Source organism: Carettochelys insculpta, chromosome 12 (genome assembly GCF_033958435.1).
Source record: "Carettochelys insculpta isolate YL-2023 chromosome 12, ASM3395843v1, whole genome shotgun sequence".
Taxonomy (NCBI): domain Eukaryota; kingdom Metazoa; phylum Chordata; order Testudines; family Carettochelyidae; genus Carettochelys; species Carettochelys insculpta.
In genome coordinates, this window is record NC_134148.1 from 45,853,750 (window position 1) to 45,870,652 (window position 16,903).

Consider the following 16,903-nt stretch of genomic DNA (forward strand, 5'->3'; position numbering starts at 1 on the left):
GCTCTGGGCCCGGCCCGGCCGGGCACTGCAAGGCACGGCGCAGCGCAGCCTGGCTAGGGGCAGGGCACGGCATGGCTAGGGGCACCGCACGGCTAGGGGTACCGCACAGCATAGCCTGGCACGGCACGGCCTCGCACGGCACGGCACGGCACGGCACGGCGCAGCGCAGCCTGGCTAGGGGCACCGCACGGCGCAGCGCAGCCTGGCTAGGGGCAGGGCACGGCATGGCTAGGGGCACCGCACGGCTAGGGGCACCGCACAGCATAGCCTGGCATGGCACGGCACGGCACGGCACGGCGCAGCCTGGCTCGGGGCACCGCACCGCACCGCACCGCACCGCACGGCATGGCACGGCGCGGCGCGGCGCAGCGCAGCCTGGCTCGGGGCACGGCACAGCACCGCACAGCACCGCACGGCGCAGCGCAGCCTGGCTCGGGGCACCGCACAGCACCGCACGGCGCAGCGCAGCCTGGCTAGGGGCACCGCACGGCTAGGGGCACCGCACAGCACAGCCTGGCTCGGGGCACCGCACCGCACCGCACAGCACCGCACGGCGCAGCGCAGCCTGGCTAGGGGCACCGCACGGCGCAGCCTGGCTCGGGGCACGGCACAGCACCGCACAGCACCGCACGGCGCAGCGCGCCCCCTGCAGCCGGCCCCGCCTCGGCGCTCGCGGACCCCGCAGTTGCAAGGGGCGGGGCGTCTTGGCGGCAGCACTTCCGGTACGGCTGCTCCGCCGGAAGCGGAAGTGGGCGCCGCCGGCCCGGTCCGTGTCGCCGGCGGGCCCGGGCCCAGCATGGCGGGGGCTCACCGCAGCGACGCGCCCGCCGGGCCGGACTTCGCCGTGCTCAAGCGGCTGGCGCGGGACCAGCTCATCTACCTGCTGGAGCAGGTGAGCGCGGCCGGGCGGGGGCCAGCTGGGGGGTAGTACCGCCCGGGGACGGGGGACGGGGGGGCCGTAGGGCTGGGGGGGTGTCGCCTGGGGGGGTAGTACCGCCTGGGGACCGGAGGGGCCGTAGCACCAGAGAGGGGGTCACCTGGGGGGTAGTACAGCCCGGGGACCGCGGGGGGAATCGGAGGGCCGGAGAGGGGGTCACCTGTGGGGTAGTACAGCCCGGGGACCGGGGGGGGGGATCGGAGGGGCTGTATGGGTGGAGCGGGGGTCACCTGGGGGGGGTAGTACAGCCCGGGGACCCGGGGGGGGGGATCGGAGGGGCTGTATGGCTGGAGCGGGGGTCACCTGGGGGGGTAGTACAGCCGGGGACCGGGGGTGGGATCGGAGGGGCTGTATGGGTGGAGCGGGGGTCACCTGGGGGGGGTAGTACAGCCCGGGGACCGGGGGGGGGGATCGGAGGGGCTGTATGGCTGGAGCGGGGGTCACCTGGGGGGGTAGTACAGCCCGGGGACCAGGGAGGATCGTAGGGCCGGAGAGGTGGTCACCTGGGGGGTAGTACAGCCGGGGACCGGGGGTGGGATCGGAGGGGCTGTATGGGTGGAGCGGGGGTCACCTGGGGGGGTAGTACAGCCCGGGGACCCGGGGGGGAATCGGAGGGCCGGAGAGGTGGTCACCTGGGGGGAAGTACAGCCCGCGGACCGGGGGTGGGATCGGAGGGGCTGTATGGCTGGAGCGGGGGTCACCTGGGGGGGATAGTACAGCCTGGGGATGGGGGGGGGGATCAGAGGGGCCATAGGGCCAGAGAGGGGGGTCACCTGGGGGTTAGTACGGCCTGGGGATGGGGCGTCAAGGGGGGGCCACAGGGTTGCAGGGACAGGAGCAGCCCTGGGCTGGGAGGCACACGCAAGGAGCATGGTGCGGCCCGGGGGCTGCGGGTGGGCCAGGCTGTACTGCTAGTGCTGGCACTGCCTGGCTCTCACAGTGCTGCTGTTTGCTCTTCAGCTCCCTGGCAAGAAGGACCTGTTCATTGACACCGATTTGATGAGCCCCCTGGATCGGATCGCCAACGTGTCCATTCTCAAGGTACTGCCCAGCTGGCACTGGCGCCTGGGGAGGACGTTGCCATCAGGCGTGGCAGAGGTGGCTGAGTGCCTTGGGCAGCTGTTGAAGTGATTTTGCCAATGTAAAAACAATGAGCTCTGGAGCACCCTGTAGGCCAACGGGTTTTTGGAGTGTAAGCTTTGGTGAGCAAAGAGCCACTTGGTCAGATGCAGTGAGTTCTGCCTGGGGGCACTTTGGAGGGGGAGGTCAGGCCTGAGGGACGCGGCGGAGTTGTTTGAGAGTTCCCTGGATTGGCCCCTAGTGGGAGTCTTGTTCTCAGTTCTTACGTCCAGAGTGCCACGTGAGTGGTGATGCACAGAGGAGAGGGGTCTACCTTTGTGCACAGTCAGAGGCCTGTGAGCGGGGGGTTCTGGAACGCCTTACTGCAGCTTTCTCTGTCTGAACGCTTGCCCCTTCTTCCCTCCCCTCTTTGTCCTTAGCAACATGAAGTGGACAAGCTTTACAAAGTGGAGAACAAGCCCATCGTTAGCACTAGTGACCAGTGAGTTTTTCACCTGACACCCATGTCTCCGTGTGATCTGTACTCTGCACTGCCCTGTGCCTGGGGCTCTTCCTCTCAGCGGGCCTGTGTCAGGAGCCTCTCCTCTGTGCCCTTTCTGCCTGCCTCAGCCTGGGCCATGACTCTCTGAGAGGGCTCCAGGGTGTGGGCCTCATGTTTGCTGCCGGCGAGTGAGTGTCAAAAGGCAGGAGCCAGTGCTGTGGGACGTGAGAGCAGACCAGCCACGGGGAGCAGGAGCAATGGCCCATGCCCCCAGCAGTGCTGAAGGGCTGGCAGGGGGAGGCTAGTTCCCATCCTCCACCCCTTCCGGGAACCTTGCCCGGGGCTCAGCAAGTCTGTTGGCACCCCAGGCAGGAGATACTGGGTGGTTGGTGAGGGTGACAAGCAGAGCTCGGGCAGCTGGTTTGGGGGCTGTGTTCCCATCTTCTGCCTTCAGCCCAGGAAGCTGCCAACCTCCCCAGGTGTGCTTTTGCTGCCTCTGGGGTAAGGGCTCCCAGCACAGCATTCTGGGAGGGGGTGGTGCAAGGCTCCAGGAGTGCTGGGTCCTCCAGGCTGGTGAGTCTCTACCTCTCCCACTCCAGGTTGTGCTTCTTAGTTCGGCCCCGGATCACAAACATGAAGTACATTGCTGGTGAGTGGAGCTGCTGCTTGTAAGTAAGCGCAGGGCCAGTTATGTGGGTGCCTTCTGGGTAGGGCTGGCTAGCAGGCTGTGGTGTCTGCTTCTGGGGATGGTTATTGTCCCTGGTAGTCGGGCAGTGGGTAATCCTTGGGCTTGGTGCTCTGGCACAGGGCATTTCTGAGGTGGGTGCTTGTATCTGGGGATGCAGCGACTTAGGTTTCAAAGCCAGAAGCTGAATGCATGGCTGGAAGTCTGCGATCTTGTCTGGAGCGGGAGATCGTAGGGGCTTCAGGCTCTGCAGGAGACTGGGCACTGCTTTAGCCTTGTGGGTATTCGGTGGCGCTAAGGAAGCGGAGTCTTGTGTCTGCAGATATTGTTAATGCTGACAAGGCAGGTGGGAGGATCCGGAAGTACAAGGTTATCTTCAGTCCCCAGAAGGTGAGTGTGGTCCTCCTCTCCATGCCAGGCAGCGTCTCCACTGTCCTTTCTGGGTGGGGTTGGGAACCAGGCAAATTTACCAACCTGACAGAGCCTCACACCCAGAGGGGTGGCAGTATCCTCAGCTCGCTGCTCCCCTTCTTCCCAGCCCACCCTCCCCACCTGGGCCAGTGTTCTGCTCCTGCCACATCTCCTACACCTGTCTTCTGCCAACCTGCCCTCCCCCTTCTGTGCTTCCCACCCACAATCCCCTCCATCTTCTCTGCCCCCGTCTACCCAGCCTGCACCCCCACACCTGGCCCATGTGTGTCCCCCCGCCGCTTCCCCTTCCCACCCAGCCTGCACCCCCACACCTGGCCCATGTCCCCCCCCCGCTTCCCCTTCCCACCCAGCCTGCACCCCCACACCTGGCCCATGTCCCCCCCACCGGCTTCCCCTTCCCACCCAGCCTGCACCCCCACACCTGGCCCATGTCCCCCCCACCGGCTTCCCCTTCCCACCCAGCCTGCACCCCCACACCTGGCCCATGTCCCCCCCACCGGCTTGCCCTTCTCACCCAGCCTGCACCCCCACACCTGGCCCATGTCCCCCCCACCGGCTTGCCCTTCTCACCCAGCCTGCACCCCCACACCTGGCCCATGTCCCCCCCACCGGCTTGCCCTTCTCACCCAGCCTGCACCCCCACACCTGGCCCATGTGTGTCCCCCCGCCGCTTCCCCTTCCCACCCAGCCTGCACCCCCACACCTGGCCCATGTCCCCCCCCCGCTTCCCCTTCCCACCCAGCCTGCACCCCCACACCTGGCCCATGTCCCCCCCACCGGCTTCCCCTTCCCACCCAGCCTGCACCCCCACACCTGGCCCATGTCCCCCCCCCCGGCTTCCCCTTCTCACCCAGCCTGCACCCCCACACCTGGCCCATGTCCCCCCCACCGGCTTGCCCTTCTCACCCAGCCTGCACCCCCACACCTGGCCCATGTCCCCCCCACCGGCTTCCCCTTCTCACCCAGCCTGCACCCCCACACCTGGCCCATGTCCCCCCCACCGGCTTCCCCTTCTCACCCAGCCTGCACCCCCACACCTGGCCCATGTCCCCCCCACCGGCTTCCCCTTCTCACCCAGCCTGCACCCCCACACCTGGCCCATGTCCCCCCCACCGGCTTCCCCTTCTCACCCAGCCTGCACCCCCACACCTGGCCCATGTCCCCCCCACCGGCTTCCCCTTCCCACCCAGCCTGCACCCCCATACCTGGCCCATGTCCCCCCCCCCCCGGCTTCCCCTTCTCACCCAGCCTGCACCCCCACACCTGGCCCATGTCCCGTCCCCCCCGGCTTCCCCTTCTCACCCAGCCTGCACCCCCACACCTGGCCCATGTCCCCCCCACCGGCTTGCCCTTCCCATCCAGCCTGCACCCCCATACCTGGCCCATGTCCCCCCCACCGGCTTCCCCTTCTCACCCAGCCTGCACCCCCACACCTGGCCCATGTCCCCCCCACCGGCTTGCCCTTCCCATCCAGCCTGCACCCCCATACCTGGCCCATGTCCCCCCCACCGGCTTCCCCTTCTCACCCAGCCTGCACCCCCACACCTGGCCCATGTCCCCCCCACCGGCTTCCCCTTCCCACCCAGCCTGCACCCCCACACCTGGCCCATGTCCCCCCCACCGGCTTCCCCTTCCCACCCAGCCTGCACCCCCACACCTGGCCCATGTCCCCCCCACCGGCTTCCCCTTCCTACCCAGCCTGCACCCCCACACCTGGCCCATGTCCCCCCCCCCCGGCTTCCCCTTCCCACCCAGCCTGCACCCCCACACCTGGCCCATGTCCCACCCCCGGCTTGCCCTTCCCATCCAGCCTGCACCCCCATACCTGGCCCATGTCCCCCCCGCCGCTTCCCCTTCCCACCCAGCCTGCACCCCCACACCTGGCCCATGTCCCCCCCACCGGCTTCCCCTTCCCACCCAGCCTGCACCCCCACACCTGGCCCATGTCCCCCCCACCGGCTTCCCCTTCCCATCCAGCCTGCACCCCCACACCTGGCCCATGTCCCCCGCCCCCCCCCGGCTTCCCCTTCCCATCCAGCCTGCACCCCCACACCTGGCACATGTCCCCCCCCCCCCCCCGGCTTCCCCTTCCCACCCAGCCTGCACCCCCCCCCCCCCCCCCGGCTTCCTCTTCCCATCCAGCCTGCACCCCCACACCTGGCCCATGTCCCCCCCCCCGCCCCGGCTTCCCCTTCCCATCCAGCCTGCACCCCCATACCTGGCCCATGTGTCATGTCCCCCCTCCCCCCGCTTCCCCTTCCCATCCAGCCTGCACCCCCACACCTGGCCCATGTGTCCCCCCTCCCCCCGCTTCCCCTTCCCATCCAGCCTGCACCCCCACACCTGGCCCATGTCCCCCCCCCCCCGGCTTCCCCTTCTCACCCAGCCTGCACCCCCACACCTGGCCCATGTCCCCCCCCCCCCCGGCTTCCCCTTCTCACCCAGCCTGCACCCCCACACCTGGCCCATGTCCCACCCCCGGCTTCCTCTTCCCATCCAGCCTGCACCCCCACACCTGGCCCATGTTCCCCCCCACCCCCCCGGCTTCCCCTTCCCATCCAGCCTGCACCCCCACACCTGGCCCATGTCCGCCCCCACCCCCGGCTTCCCCTTCCCATCCAGCCTGCACCCCCACACCTGGCCCATGTCCCCCCCCCCCCGGCTTCCCCTTCCCATCCAGCCTGAACCCCCCCCCCCCCCCCCGGCTTCCCCTTCCCATCCAGCCTGCACCCCCACACCTGGCCCATGTCCCCCGCCCCCCCCCGGCTTCCCCTTCCCATCCAGCCTGCACCCCCACACCTGGCCCATGTCCCACACCGTACTCTCCTGCCCACCAAACCTGGCCTGGCCCAGCCTGCTCCCCTCGCCATTTCTCTCACCCTGTATCCTGCCTGCTCAGCCTCAATGCACCTGCTGGTGTCCCGGCGCCTCCACAGCTTTCCTTTCCTCTGTCCTGCCTCACCCACACCCAGTCCTCTCCTGCCCACTCGGCCAACCCTTCCCACAGATCCCGGATGCCCCATGCCCAGTGTCCTGCCCAGAAGCTTCACACCAAACCCACCTCTGGCAGGAGGGGCAGCAGCTGAGGCACTGCTGTGGAACGCGTCCTGGCGCCCTTGGCTGTGGCGTGGAGCTGTCTGGGCACTAACCAGCCTCTCCCTTTCTTGCAGTTCTACGTGTGTGACATGGTGCTGGAGGAAGAGGGGGTCTATGGTGGTGAGTGGGGGGGCACATGACAGGCACTCTGGGGTGCGGGGGATGCTGTGCAGCCGAGTGCCCGTGTCCCCGTGGGGGCGGTCTTGGATTGCAGGAGTCCGTGTGCTAGTTTGCCCAGGGCACGGGCTGGAGCTCCTGAACACCCCCCGAGGGAGTCCCAGACTAACGCTGGCTCCCCTGCGCCCCCGGTTCTGGGGAGAATGCTGGGCAGTCCTGCTCCAGCACCACAGGGAATAGCTCCCGGTAGGCCTGCGGGGCTGCTGTGTTAGAGCCCTCGAGCTGCCTTGGCTCTGCTCTCCTTTGCCCTCCCCCAGACGTGAGCTGTGACGAGTGGGCCTTCTTCCTGCTGCCCCTGGACGACGACCTCTTGAGCATGGAATTGCCCGAGTTCTTGCGGGACTCCTTCCTGGTGAGTGCGCGGTGCCTGGGAAGCCGCCCCCACAGCGCCGCAGCCTAGCCACAGGGAGCGAGCGCTGGGGGCACAGGACTTGAAAGGCCAGGCCCTGTGCCTGCTGCCCTAGGCCAGCGCAGTGAGGTGGGGAGATGCGGGGCGGTGTCTCTTGGGCTGAAGAGGTTCCTGTGCCCCATCAGCACCTGCATGGCTGAGAGCCTTGGGGCTGCACCGTGGGGAGGGTCCAAGTCTCTGCTTAGATCCTGGGGGCCAGCAGGGTTTGACTGTTGCTCCGGTGGGCCCTGCAGGAAGGAGACCAGCGCTGGATCAGCACAGTTGCGCGAGCGCTGCAGCTGCTGAACGCCCTCTTTGGGCCTTTCACGCGCACCTATGGGATCGGCAGGTGTGCCAAGGTACGAGAGCTACTCGAGGGGCTTGGCCCCGCTGCTCCGGGCTGGGAGCTCCCTCAGGGCTGTGCGGACTGGTATGAACATCCGCGGTGGGCTGGGGCTCCCCGTGCGGAGGGGTGGATGGTTACAGGTGCGTCCAGCAGGGAGCATTACCCAGAGGGGCCAGGGAAATGCCTGCCCCCTATCACGGGAGCACTGAGCAGGGATTTGTCAGCCGACATAACTGCTGGGGATCCAGTCGCCCGCTCCTGGGCCTCGGCGTCCGGCTTTTGTTCTTGCTGTCAGGGGCTGATGTGCTCTGGCATCGGGGCTGAGGGGTGCTGGAGCCGGGGCTGGCTGGCTCTTGTGCTCGGGGCTGATGTGCTCTGGCGTTGGGGCTGAGGGATGCTGGAGCCGGGGCTGGCTGGCTCTTGTGCTCGGGGCTGATGTGCTCTGGCGTCGGGGCTGAGGGATGCTGGAGCCGGGGCTGGCTGGCTCTTGTGCTCGGGGCTGATGTGCTCTGGCGTTGGGTCTGAGGGATGCTGGAGCCGGGGCTGGCTGGCTCTTGTGCTCGGGGCTGATGTGCTCTGGCGTCGGGGCTGAGGGATGCTGGAGCCGGGGCTGGCTGGCTCTTGTGCTCGGGGCTGATGTGCTCTGGCGTCGGGGCTGAGGGGTGCTGGAGCCGGGGCTGGCTGGCTCTTGTGCTCGGGGCTGATGTGCTCTGGCGTCGGGGCTGAGGGATGCTGGAGCCGGGGCTGGCTGGCTCTTGTGCTCGGGGCTGATGTGCTCTGGCGTCGGGGCTGAGGGGTGCTGGAGCCGGGGCTGGCTGGCTCTTGTGCTCGGGGCTGATGTGCTCTGGCGTCGGGGCTGAGGGGTGCTGGAGCCGGGGCTGGCTGGCTCTTGTGCTCGGGGCTGATGTGCTCTGGCGTCGGGGCTGAGGGGTGCTGGAGCCGGGGCTGGCTGCCTCTTGTGCTCGGGGCTGATGTGCTCTGGCGTCGGGGCTGAGGGGTGCTGGAGCCGGGGCTGGCTGCCTCTTGTGCTCGGGGCTGATGTGCTCTGGCGTCGGGGCTGAGGGGTGCTGGAGCCGGGGCTGGCTGGCTCTTGTGCTCGGGGCTGATGTGCTCTGGCGTCGGGGCTGAGGGATGCTGGAGCCGGGGCTGGCTGCCTCTTGTGCTCGGGGCTGATGTGCTCTGGCGTCGGGGCTGAGGGGTGCTGGAGCCGGGGCTGGCTGGCTCTTGTGCTCGGGGCTGATGTGCTGCCTCTGCTCCCTCCCAGGTGGTCTATGAGGTGTTGCAAGAGTTGATGGAGGAGAGCGAGGGTGGCAGCCAAGCCAGGAGGCCTGAGATCAGCCACGTCTTTCTCCTGGACAGAGGTAGGGGAGAGGGGTCCCATGGGTGGTGGGGGGCTGGTTTGGGGCTGCAGGGGGCTCTGGGCCTGTGGCAGTGAGCGGGGGCAGCCCGCACTGGTGCATCTCGTTGCAGACGTGGATTACGTCACGGCGCTCTGCTCCCAGGTGGTGTACGAGGGCCTGGTGGACGACACGTTCCGCGTCAAGTGCGGTGAGCGGCTGGGCGAGACGGCAGTGGCTGGGCGAGACGGCAGTGGCTGGGCGAGTGGCTGGCCAAGTGGCTGGGCGAGACAGCAGTGGCTGAGCGAGTGGCTGAGACGGCAGTGGCTGAGACGGCAGTGGCTGGGCGAGTGGCTGAGACGGCAGTGGCTGAGACGGCAGTGGCTGGGCGAGTGGCTGAGACGGCAGTGGCTGGGCGAGACGGCAGTGGCTGGGCGAGACGGCAGTGGCTGGGCGAGACGGCAGTGGCTGGGCGAGTGGCTGGGCGAGACGGCAGTGGCTGGGCGAGTGGCTGAGACGGCAGTGGTTGGGCGAGTGGCTGGGCGAGACGGCAGTGGCTGGGCGAGACGGCAGTGGCTGGGCGAGTGGCTGGGCGAGACGGCAGTGGCTGGGCGAGACGGCAGTGGCTGAGCGAGTGGCTGAGACGGCAGTGGCTGAGACGGCAGTGGCTGGGCGAGGGTGCCCTGCCTGCGGCAGGGTGGTGCGACTGCAGGGGAGGGAGGCACATGTAGAGCTCTGCCTGACATCATCCTTCTCAGCATCTCTGCAACCGGGGGGAGAGGGCCGGGGTGGGGTGTTGACAGGGGTCTCCCCAGTCCTCTGGCAGGGACCTGGGCTTGGCACGTCAGCTGTGTTGTGCTCTGGAGAAGTTCCTTCGGCTGCTTTCCTTAAGTCCTGTGTCTGCCTGGGTCCCCTCTGGGCGCAGGTAGGGTGCTCAGTGCGACGCACGGGTCAGAGCACAGTGCCCCGGCTGGTGCCGCTCTCCAGTGGGGCTGCCCCACGTGCCTTGGAGGGAGGCATAAGCCAGCATTAGGGGGTGGGCACTGCACAGGCCTATCCTGGGGAGGGTTCCCCTTGGAGCTCAGATGGTGCTCTGGGGCTGCCCAGGTGGGTGGCTGATGGAACAGCCTGTCCCAGGGAAAGCTGCAGGCCTTGGGCACTGCCACTGTTCACGCTGCTCTTGGCAGGGAGCGTGGACTTCGGGCCAGACATCACCTCTTCTGACAGAAGCTTCAAAGTGCTGCTCAATGCCCAGGACAAGGTGAGCCCAGCTGATGTGCCCGGCCTGTGCCCTGCCTGCCAAGGCCTGCTAGCCTGTCACCTGCCAGCCTGGTGGACAGGGTTGGGCCGGGCAGCTGCTTCCTGGAGGTATGGTGGGGAGAGAGACTGGAGAAGTGGGGCCTGGCTTTGCTCTGTAAGTGTGTGATCTCCAGCCTCCTGGGATCTGCCCTGTGGGGCCGGGGGGTGTGATCCCTTCCAGCTGCCTGGGCCGAGTCCCAGCCTGCAACGTGCAGCCTTTGGTGGCTCAGCTGCTGGCAGTTTTCTGATTGCTCCTGCTGGCTGCAGGTGCAGCTCAGGCCCGGGGGCCAGCCAAGTGAGCGCTGAGTGCTGGGCTGCCGGCCATATGTGCTGTGTGCCTGGCGCAGGTATCCCAGGCTAGAGGCTGGCCCATTGTGTGCGTTCTGGCGCAGGTGTTCAGTGAGATCCGGAACGAGCATTTCTCCAACGTCTTCGGCTTCCTGAGTCAGAAGGCACGGAACCTGCAGGCGCAGTATGACGTGAGTGTGGTGACCCTGAGCTGCTGCGCCAGCTGCTGGGGGCTGGGCCCGGGCCTGGGCCCGGGTCCTACACTCTGCCCTGTCAGTGCTCACGTACTGTCCTTCTGCAGCGCCGCCGCGAGATGGACATCAAGCAAATGAAAAACTTTGTCTCCCAGGAGCTGAAGGGGTTGAAGCAGGAGCACCGCCTGCTGAGCCTGCGTAGGTACCCTGCTGTTGGCTGCAGAGCAGGGCAAGCAGTGGGGGGATAGAGGCACCTAAGGACATCTGTCCTTACTGCCGGGGAGGGCTGGGGAAGCAGGGCAGATGGCCACAGCCAGTCTAGAGCCTGCTGGCATGTGAGGGCGTCTCTCTGGGTACGGAGTGCCTGGCCCAGGGGCTCCTGTGCAGCAATCTCACACTCACTTCCCATCTGTGCGCTGCAGATATTGGAGCCTGCGAGTCCATCATGAAGAAGAAAACCAAGCAGGATTTCCAGGAGCTGCTTAAGACAGAGCACTGTGAGTGGGACCCTGGGCAGCCCCATGCTGCTGATGCCAGCCAGAGCTCTGCCTTGGCGGGGCACAGGGCGGTGTGTCATTTTCCTTCTGGAGCACCAGGACTGCTGGTTGCCACCCAGAGACACGCGGGCTGGCAGGCTGCTGACGGCTGAGCGTGCTGCTCCAGCCTGGGGGACAGGACATTGGAGGGCGCTTCCTTCCCCCAAGGGGCTGGTGAGGAAGACTAGGCAATGCCCTCCCTGAGCTGGGGGGCGGCGGGAGGGGTTGCTGGAGGTCGCTGTGATTGCCAGGTCTCTGCTTCTGTCAGCTCTGGCCAGGCCCTGCAGCGCAGGGTTTGCTCTGAGGGTTCGGCTAACTGCTTCCCTCCCTTGTAGCGCTTCTGGAGGGGTTTGGCATCCGTGAAAGTGCCAGCTACATAGAAGAGCACATAGACCGGCAGGTGAGCGCCATGGCTGGATGGGCTGGGCCGGGCTCGCCTGGCCACTCATTCACCCGCCCCCATTTCTGTGCAGGTCTCCCCCACTGAGAGTCTGCGCTTAATGTGCCTCCTGTCAGTCACGGAAAATGGTAAGCTCAGTGCTGGAGAAGGGGGGCACCCGGCGGGGGGCCTGCTTATGGGGCTTTGCACTCAGCTCTCCCTCTGTTCAACCCCCCATAGGGCTGGTCCCCAAGGATTACCGCTCCCTGAAAACCCAGTACCTGCAGGTGAGTGCAGGTGTTGGAGGGGGGCTATGGGAAGAGTGTATCTGGAGGGGGTGTGCTGGCGGTAGGGATGCCCCAGCAGGTGAGTTGGGGGGTAACTCCCCTGTTGTTGCTGGAAGGCTCTAGCTGGGCCGATTTCCTTCAGGGCTGACTATCAGCCCCATGTGCAGCAGTGTGCGCTTGTTTGTGTGTTGTGTTCGTGCTGGCCCTTGTGTGCCATCTGTTGAGGCTGTGGCAAGACTGACCCCCTCTCTGGGACACCGAGTGCTCACCTGTCCCGGGTGCTGTGATCCCAGATCAGCAGGCTGGGGCTCCGCGCACCAGTCCGGCAGGCTGGATGCTGCACTGTGCTCATTGAGCCTGGCAGCTGAATTCTGGCCTGAGCCTCCTCTTCCTTTGTGTGCCAGAGTTATGGGCCTGAGCACCTGCTGACCTTCCATAACCTCAAGCGTATGGGGCTGCTGGTGGAGCAGGCCCCAGGGGAGACTCTGACGGCTGTGGAGAGCAAAGTGAGCAAGCTGGTGACTGACCGAGCGGCAGGTATGGGGCCATTCTGCCTGCAGCACCCCGGGGCGGATCTGAGCGCTGAGCCCTCCTGCCTCTGAATTGCAGGAGGCGCTAGACTGATTCCCCAGGGTGTCCACTCCCGGGCAGGGCAGGGCAGAGGAGAGCCCAGTGAGGCACTCATTGTCACTGTTGGGTCACACTGGAGCGGCTCTGCTCTGCTTTGCAGGGGAAGGTGAGAAGGCCCTGCAGGCTTCCACCTCTGCCCCTGGCTGCCTGTACACTGCCCTGCAGCGGTGCTCCCCAGGGCATGCCTCATGCCAGCTCTTCCAGCTGGAGAGGGTCAGCTGAGCTCGTGGGGGCCCTGAGGCTCTCAGCTCCAGCCCACCTGTCTGTCTCATTTGCAGGGAAACTCACGGATGCTTTTAATTCTCTGGCCAGGAAGAACAACTTCCGAGGCATAAGCAAGAAGCTGGGCTTGGTAGGTTCCCTCTGGAGTCGCTGGCTGTGCTGCGTGAAGGGGTCAGTGAGGGTTTAACATCACTGGCTCTAGATGCCCTGGCTACATGCCTCTGGTTCTGACCAGCCCTGTGCAGGGGAGCGGCAGAGTGGAACCCTTGGGGATCTGGGGTAGCAGCAGTGGCTCTGGCCCTTTCTCATTGTGGGGTTAAAAGAGTCTGTGGCCTTCCCTCTCTGCCATGGGCCTGGCCCTGTCTAGGCAGCACGAGGTCATGAGCTGTGTTGGGGGCTGAATCCTTGGAAGATGCAAGTTGGCAAAATGCAAAGGCCCTGTGGAGTGGGGCAGCGTGAACAGGCTGTGCCTGCGCTCCAGGAGCTGGCCTGGCTTCCCAGGGGCTTCTGGAGACAATTCAGGCCTCAGCTGTCACCTGGGAAGGCCTGTGTGATTTCGGGGCTGGAGCTCTTCCTCTGCCTGGGGTGGCAGGGAACAGCCGAGAGGCGAGTTGTGGTAGTCCCTGGCTGTGGAAGGTTGTCAGGGCTCCGGTCTGCTGCCTTCCCAGAACAGTGCAAGGGTCGTCTGGCTTGGCTCTCGGTCTTCACTAGAGCCAAGCAGCCAAGTTGCCCGGGGTGCTTCAGAGCAGAGCCTCTGCTCTGGGAACGCACTGCAGCTCACTCACAGTGCCTGTCTCTCCAGATCCCCCGGGTGGATGGTGAGTACAACCTGAAGGTGCCCAGAGATATGGCCTATGTCTTCAGTGGGGCCTATGTCCCTCTGAGCTGCAAGATCATGGAACAGGTGAGTGCGTCTGTGAGCTCCCCAGCCAGCGTTCTCCACAAGCTGGGTGTGTGGATGGCCACTCAGGAGAGAGTCAGGTTGCACCCAGCTGATCAGCAGAGCCCCACAGCTGAGAGCGTTTCTGTTGGTGGTGAACATCCGCACATGCCTCAGTGCACATGGTAAAATGTGTTCCGCCCATGGATGGAAAACTTGGCGGGATCCTGACCCCAGCCTGGGGGACAACAGCTGCCCATGTGTGGTCCCCGGCACTCCCTGCATTTAGCACAGGGCGCTCTGAATTCCTTGGGAGCAGTCTGCTTTGCAAATATGCCTCGGGCCCCAGGGTGCCCCGTGGGTCCAGCGATGCTGCTGCAGCTCTCCCTGCTCCGTAGGCCACAGGTGCCTCTGGTTGGGATGGCCCTGTCCAGATCTGAATGGGCTAGAAGCATCAGCCCACTGCTCCCAGGAAGGTGAGGCACCTGCCTGCTCATCCTGTGCCTGCTGTTCCTGCCCAGTGCCCTGGCTGGCATCTGATCTCTTGTTCAGCTCGGGGCCCAAGTCACTCCCATTGCCCTGGTGCTCTTCTGCTTTCCCTGCCCTTGACAGACTGTCGCCTACCGGTCTCTCTTTAGGTGCTGGAGCGCAAGGGCTGGCTGGGCCTGGAGGAGGTGGTGCGCCTGCTGAATGGCAGTGAATTTGCCTCCACAGGTAATGCCTGCTCCTGTGGTTGCTGGGGCTGGGAGGCTTGGGGGGCCACTTCACATCCTCCTCTACTCCTTCCAGAACTGGCTGGTGAAGAGAATCCTGCCTGGGAGGCCCAGCCCGTCATCCTAGCAGTCTTCCTGGGAGGGTGCACCTTCTCTGAGATCTCTGCTCTCCGGTTCCTGGGGAAGGAGAAAGGTACCAGCTGGGGCACTGGGTTCCTGTGGGGGAAAAAATGGCCCCACAGTTTGACCCCCTGAGCATGGACTTGTTGAGTTAGCGCTGCCTGTGCGATTCATGCTCCAGCCATAGTAGCCAATTCCCAGGCTGTGGCATAGTAAAGCAAGGCAGTTAAAAGCCATGGACTGCCCACCCACCCTTCCTGCTTTGGCCCATGTGCAAAGGGGTGCAGCCTTCCTTGCCGTGTGTGCAAACCAGCACATGGGTGTTTGAGAAGCACCCATCACATGCCTTCGGCCTGGTCAGGTGCCTGGCGCCGTCAACACCAGTGCTGTGTCTGGTGCATAGGGGGCACGGCCAGGGGGTGGCAGGGCTTTGGCTGCAGCCTCACTCTCCTGGCCTCTGCTCTCATCCATTTTCCTTTCACCTCTTGGGGTTGCTCAGGGTACAAGTTCATATTCCTGACGACCGCCATCACAAACAGCGCCCGACTGATGGAGGCCATGACAGAGGCGAAGGCGTGAGGCAGGCTGAGCGCAGCCCTGCGATGCTGCTGGCTCAGGCATTACAGACATGGGACAATGAACTGTGACAGCAGCAGCCCAAGCAGGGGAGACAAAGGGCCCATCCTATCATGTGCTCCGCCTGGGTTTCCTGAAGGCTGCGGACTGGGGTGAAAACGGACAGAGAGGAGAGCACTTCTGCGAAGGCTAGAAGAGGGAGACACTGTTTCTCTGTTCCTAGACCCGGGGTGTCTGTCGCTAGCATGCTGCAGGCACCGGGGTGGTCTAGCCCTGTGCCTGGTCTGTTGGTGCTCCTGCTGTTGGCTTATTGGCTGGTGACGGGACCTCACTTGCCTCTTGAATTCTTATTTAGGCTTTTGTGCCCTGCCTCCCACTCTGGGCTATCTGCTTGTCCCCGGACAGCTGTCAGCATTTGGGTCGTCAGTGAAATAACAGCACCGTGCTGAACTGTTACCAGCTCTGTCACTGGAGAAATTAACTAGGCAGGGGGAGTTGGCCTCTGCTGGAATCACAAGTGCAGATGAAGTGCATTCCTCCTGGAGTTTTGAGTGCATGTTCATTCACTTCACAGGACTGCATGTCTCATGTGGCACCAGTCCCATGAGGCTCTTGTGTGGACTGCTGGCCCAAGCAGGGGCAGAATAGACTGGCCGGTGTGCTCTGGGATTTGAATAACGTAAAGGATTGCACCGGCAGAAGCATGTATTAGTGCTGCATTGATTTGTACCATATAAAATACATGGGGTCAGGCTTCAGTGCTTTGTCTAACCACAGAGCAGAGACCCAGTAGTTAGCATGTCTCCAATGAGCTGTGGTGCTTAATCCTGAGGCTGGTTGTGGTGTCTGTTTCTTGCATGGAGCCTTCCACTGAGTGTTGGAGGGTACCCTCAGCTGGAGTTCTCTGCAGCCCTGGCAGGCTGGGCCGCAGATAATACTCAGCCCTGCCACAGTTCAAGGACCTGGACGAGGTGACGTTTCCCGCTCCCCTCCTTTCTTGTCTCTCCTGTGGAATGGAGTTATTGCTGCAGTGAGAAGGGAAGTGCTGTTAACCCTGCATGTAGCTGGGGGCAGGGAGCACCAACCCCCATGCACCTCAGTGCTGTGGTTTAAGGCCCTAGGGTGTCCTGGCAGGAGGGGGTCTTGGGGCAGCTTCTAGGGAGGAGGCTGGGTATGGAGGGCAGGCATGGGCCCTCAAGGAGGAGTGGGGCAGTGGATGGGCTGGGCTTCAGCCCAACCTTCCTGCAGGGGCCTGAGCTGCGCTCTGCCTGCTCCCGGTGCTTGGCTGGGAGGGAGGTGGACCCCATGACCTGGAGGGAGACTGGGGGAGGACCCTGTGACCTTGGGGGAGCAGTGGGGACCCCAGGGTAGGGGATGGACCCCATGGAAGAGGGGGAGCCCCTGTGGCTGGTGGGGACCTGTGGGTTTGAGGGGGAGGGGGGGGACGTCGCCTGGGACAGGGGGCGGGGCGCCTACTGTGCCCGCCCTCGTCCCGTTTGCATACGTGTAGCCGGGGGCGGGCCTGCATAGTCACGTGAGCACGTCGAGGCAGGGGTAACCTCGCACGTTTCATCGCTGCCTATTCATTGGCTGAGCGCTTCCAGGAGCTCACTGGCTATTGGCTGGAGAGGCCGGTGGTGGGCGGGGACCCGCCGAAGACGGCTGGGCAATCTTCGCTCGTGTCACGGCGTGGGGGCGTGGCCACACCGGCGGTTGTAGGTGGGGCTAGTTGTGACGTGCGCTCGCCCAAGAGCCAATGGGCCCGCCGGGGCGGGGAGTTTGAATCGGGACGGCGGAGAAGGACGCGGAGCGCGGCCGCC

At 65.2% G+C, this 16,903-nt stretch overlaps 1 protein-coding gene across 2 annotated transcripts; it reads left to right on the plus strand.

Annotated features, from left to right (window-relative positions):
- Window positions 1-414: 414 nt before the first annotated feature.
- Window positions 415-15,879, plus strand: VPS33B (VPS33B late endosome and lysosome associated). Of its 2 annotated transcripts, XM_075007289.1 has the most exons (23): window positions 454-892; window positions 1,898-1,978; window positions 2,437-2,498; window positions 3,098-3,147; window positions 3,506-3,573; window positions 6,786-6,831; window positions 7,146-7,240; window positions 7,531-7,635; window positions 8,887-8,983; window positions 9,093-9,170; window positions 10,147-10,220; window positions 10,651-10,737; window positions 10,848-10,938; window positions 11,163-11,237; window positions 11,612-11,676; window positions 11,750-11,804; window positions 11,896-11,942; window positions 12,347-12,479; window positions 12,851-12,924; window positions 13,597-13,698; window positions 14,313-14,388; window positions 14,464-14,580; window positions 15,007-15,879. In XM_075007289.1, the coding sequence occupies exons 1-23, from the start codon at window positions 797-799 to the stop codon at window positions 15,084-15,086; spliced, it is 1,854 nt and encodes a 617-aa protein (XP_074863390.1). In that variant the 5' UTR covers window positions 454-796; the 3' UTR covers window positions 15,087-15,879. The 2 variants fall into 2 exon arrangements, with proteins under 2 accessions (XP_074863391.1, XP_074863390.1); XM_075007290.1 differs by lacking the exon at window positions 15,007-15,879 and having other exon boundaries at window positions 415-892; window positions 13,597-13,612; window positions 14,464-14,586.
- Window positions 15,880-16,903: the final 1,024 nt, after the last annotated feature.

Excerpts from the sequence above, each read along its gene's own strand:
- VPS33B (XM_075007289.1), top strand. The coding sequence starts at position 797 with ATGGCGGGGGCTCACCGCAGCGACGCGCCCGCCGGGCCGGACTTCGCC. Across the intron at positions 7,241-7,530 it reads TCTTGCGGGACTCCTTCCTG|GAAGGAGACCAGCGCTGGAT; the intron begins GTGAGTGCGCGG and ends TGGGCCCTGCAG. Across the intron at positions 10,738-10,847 it reads ACCTGCAGGCGCAGTATGAC|CGCCGCCGCGAGATGGACAT; the intron begins GTGAGTGTGGTG and ends GTCCTTCTGCAG.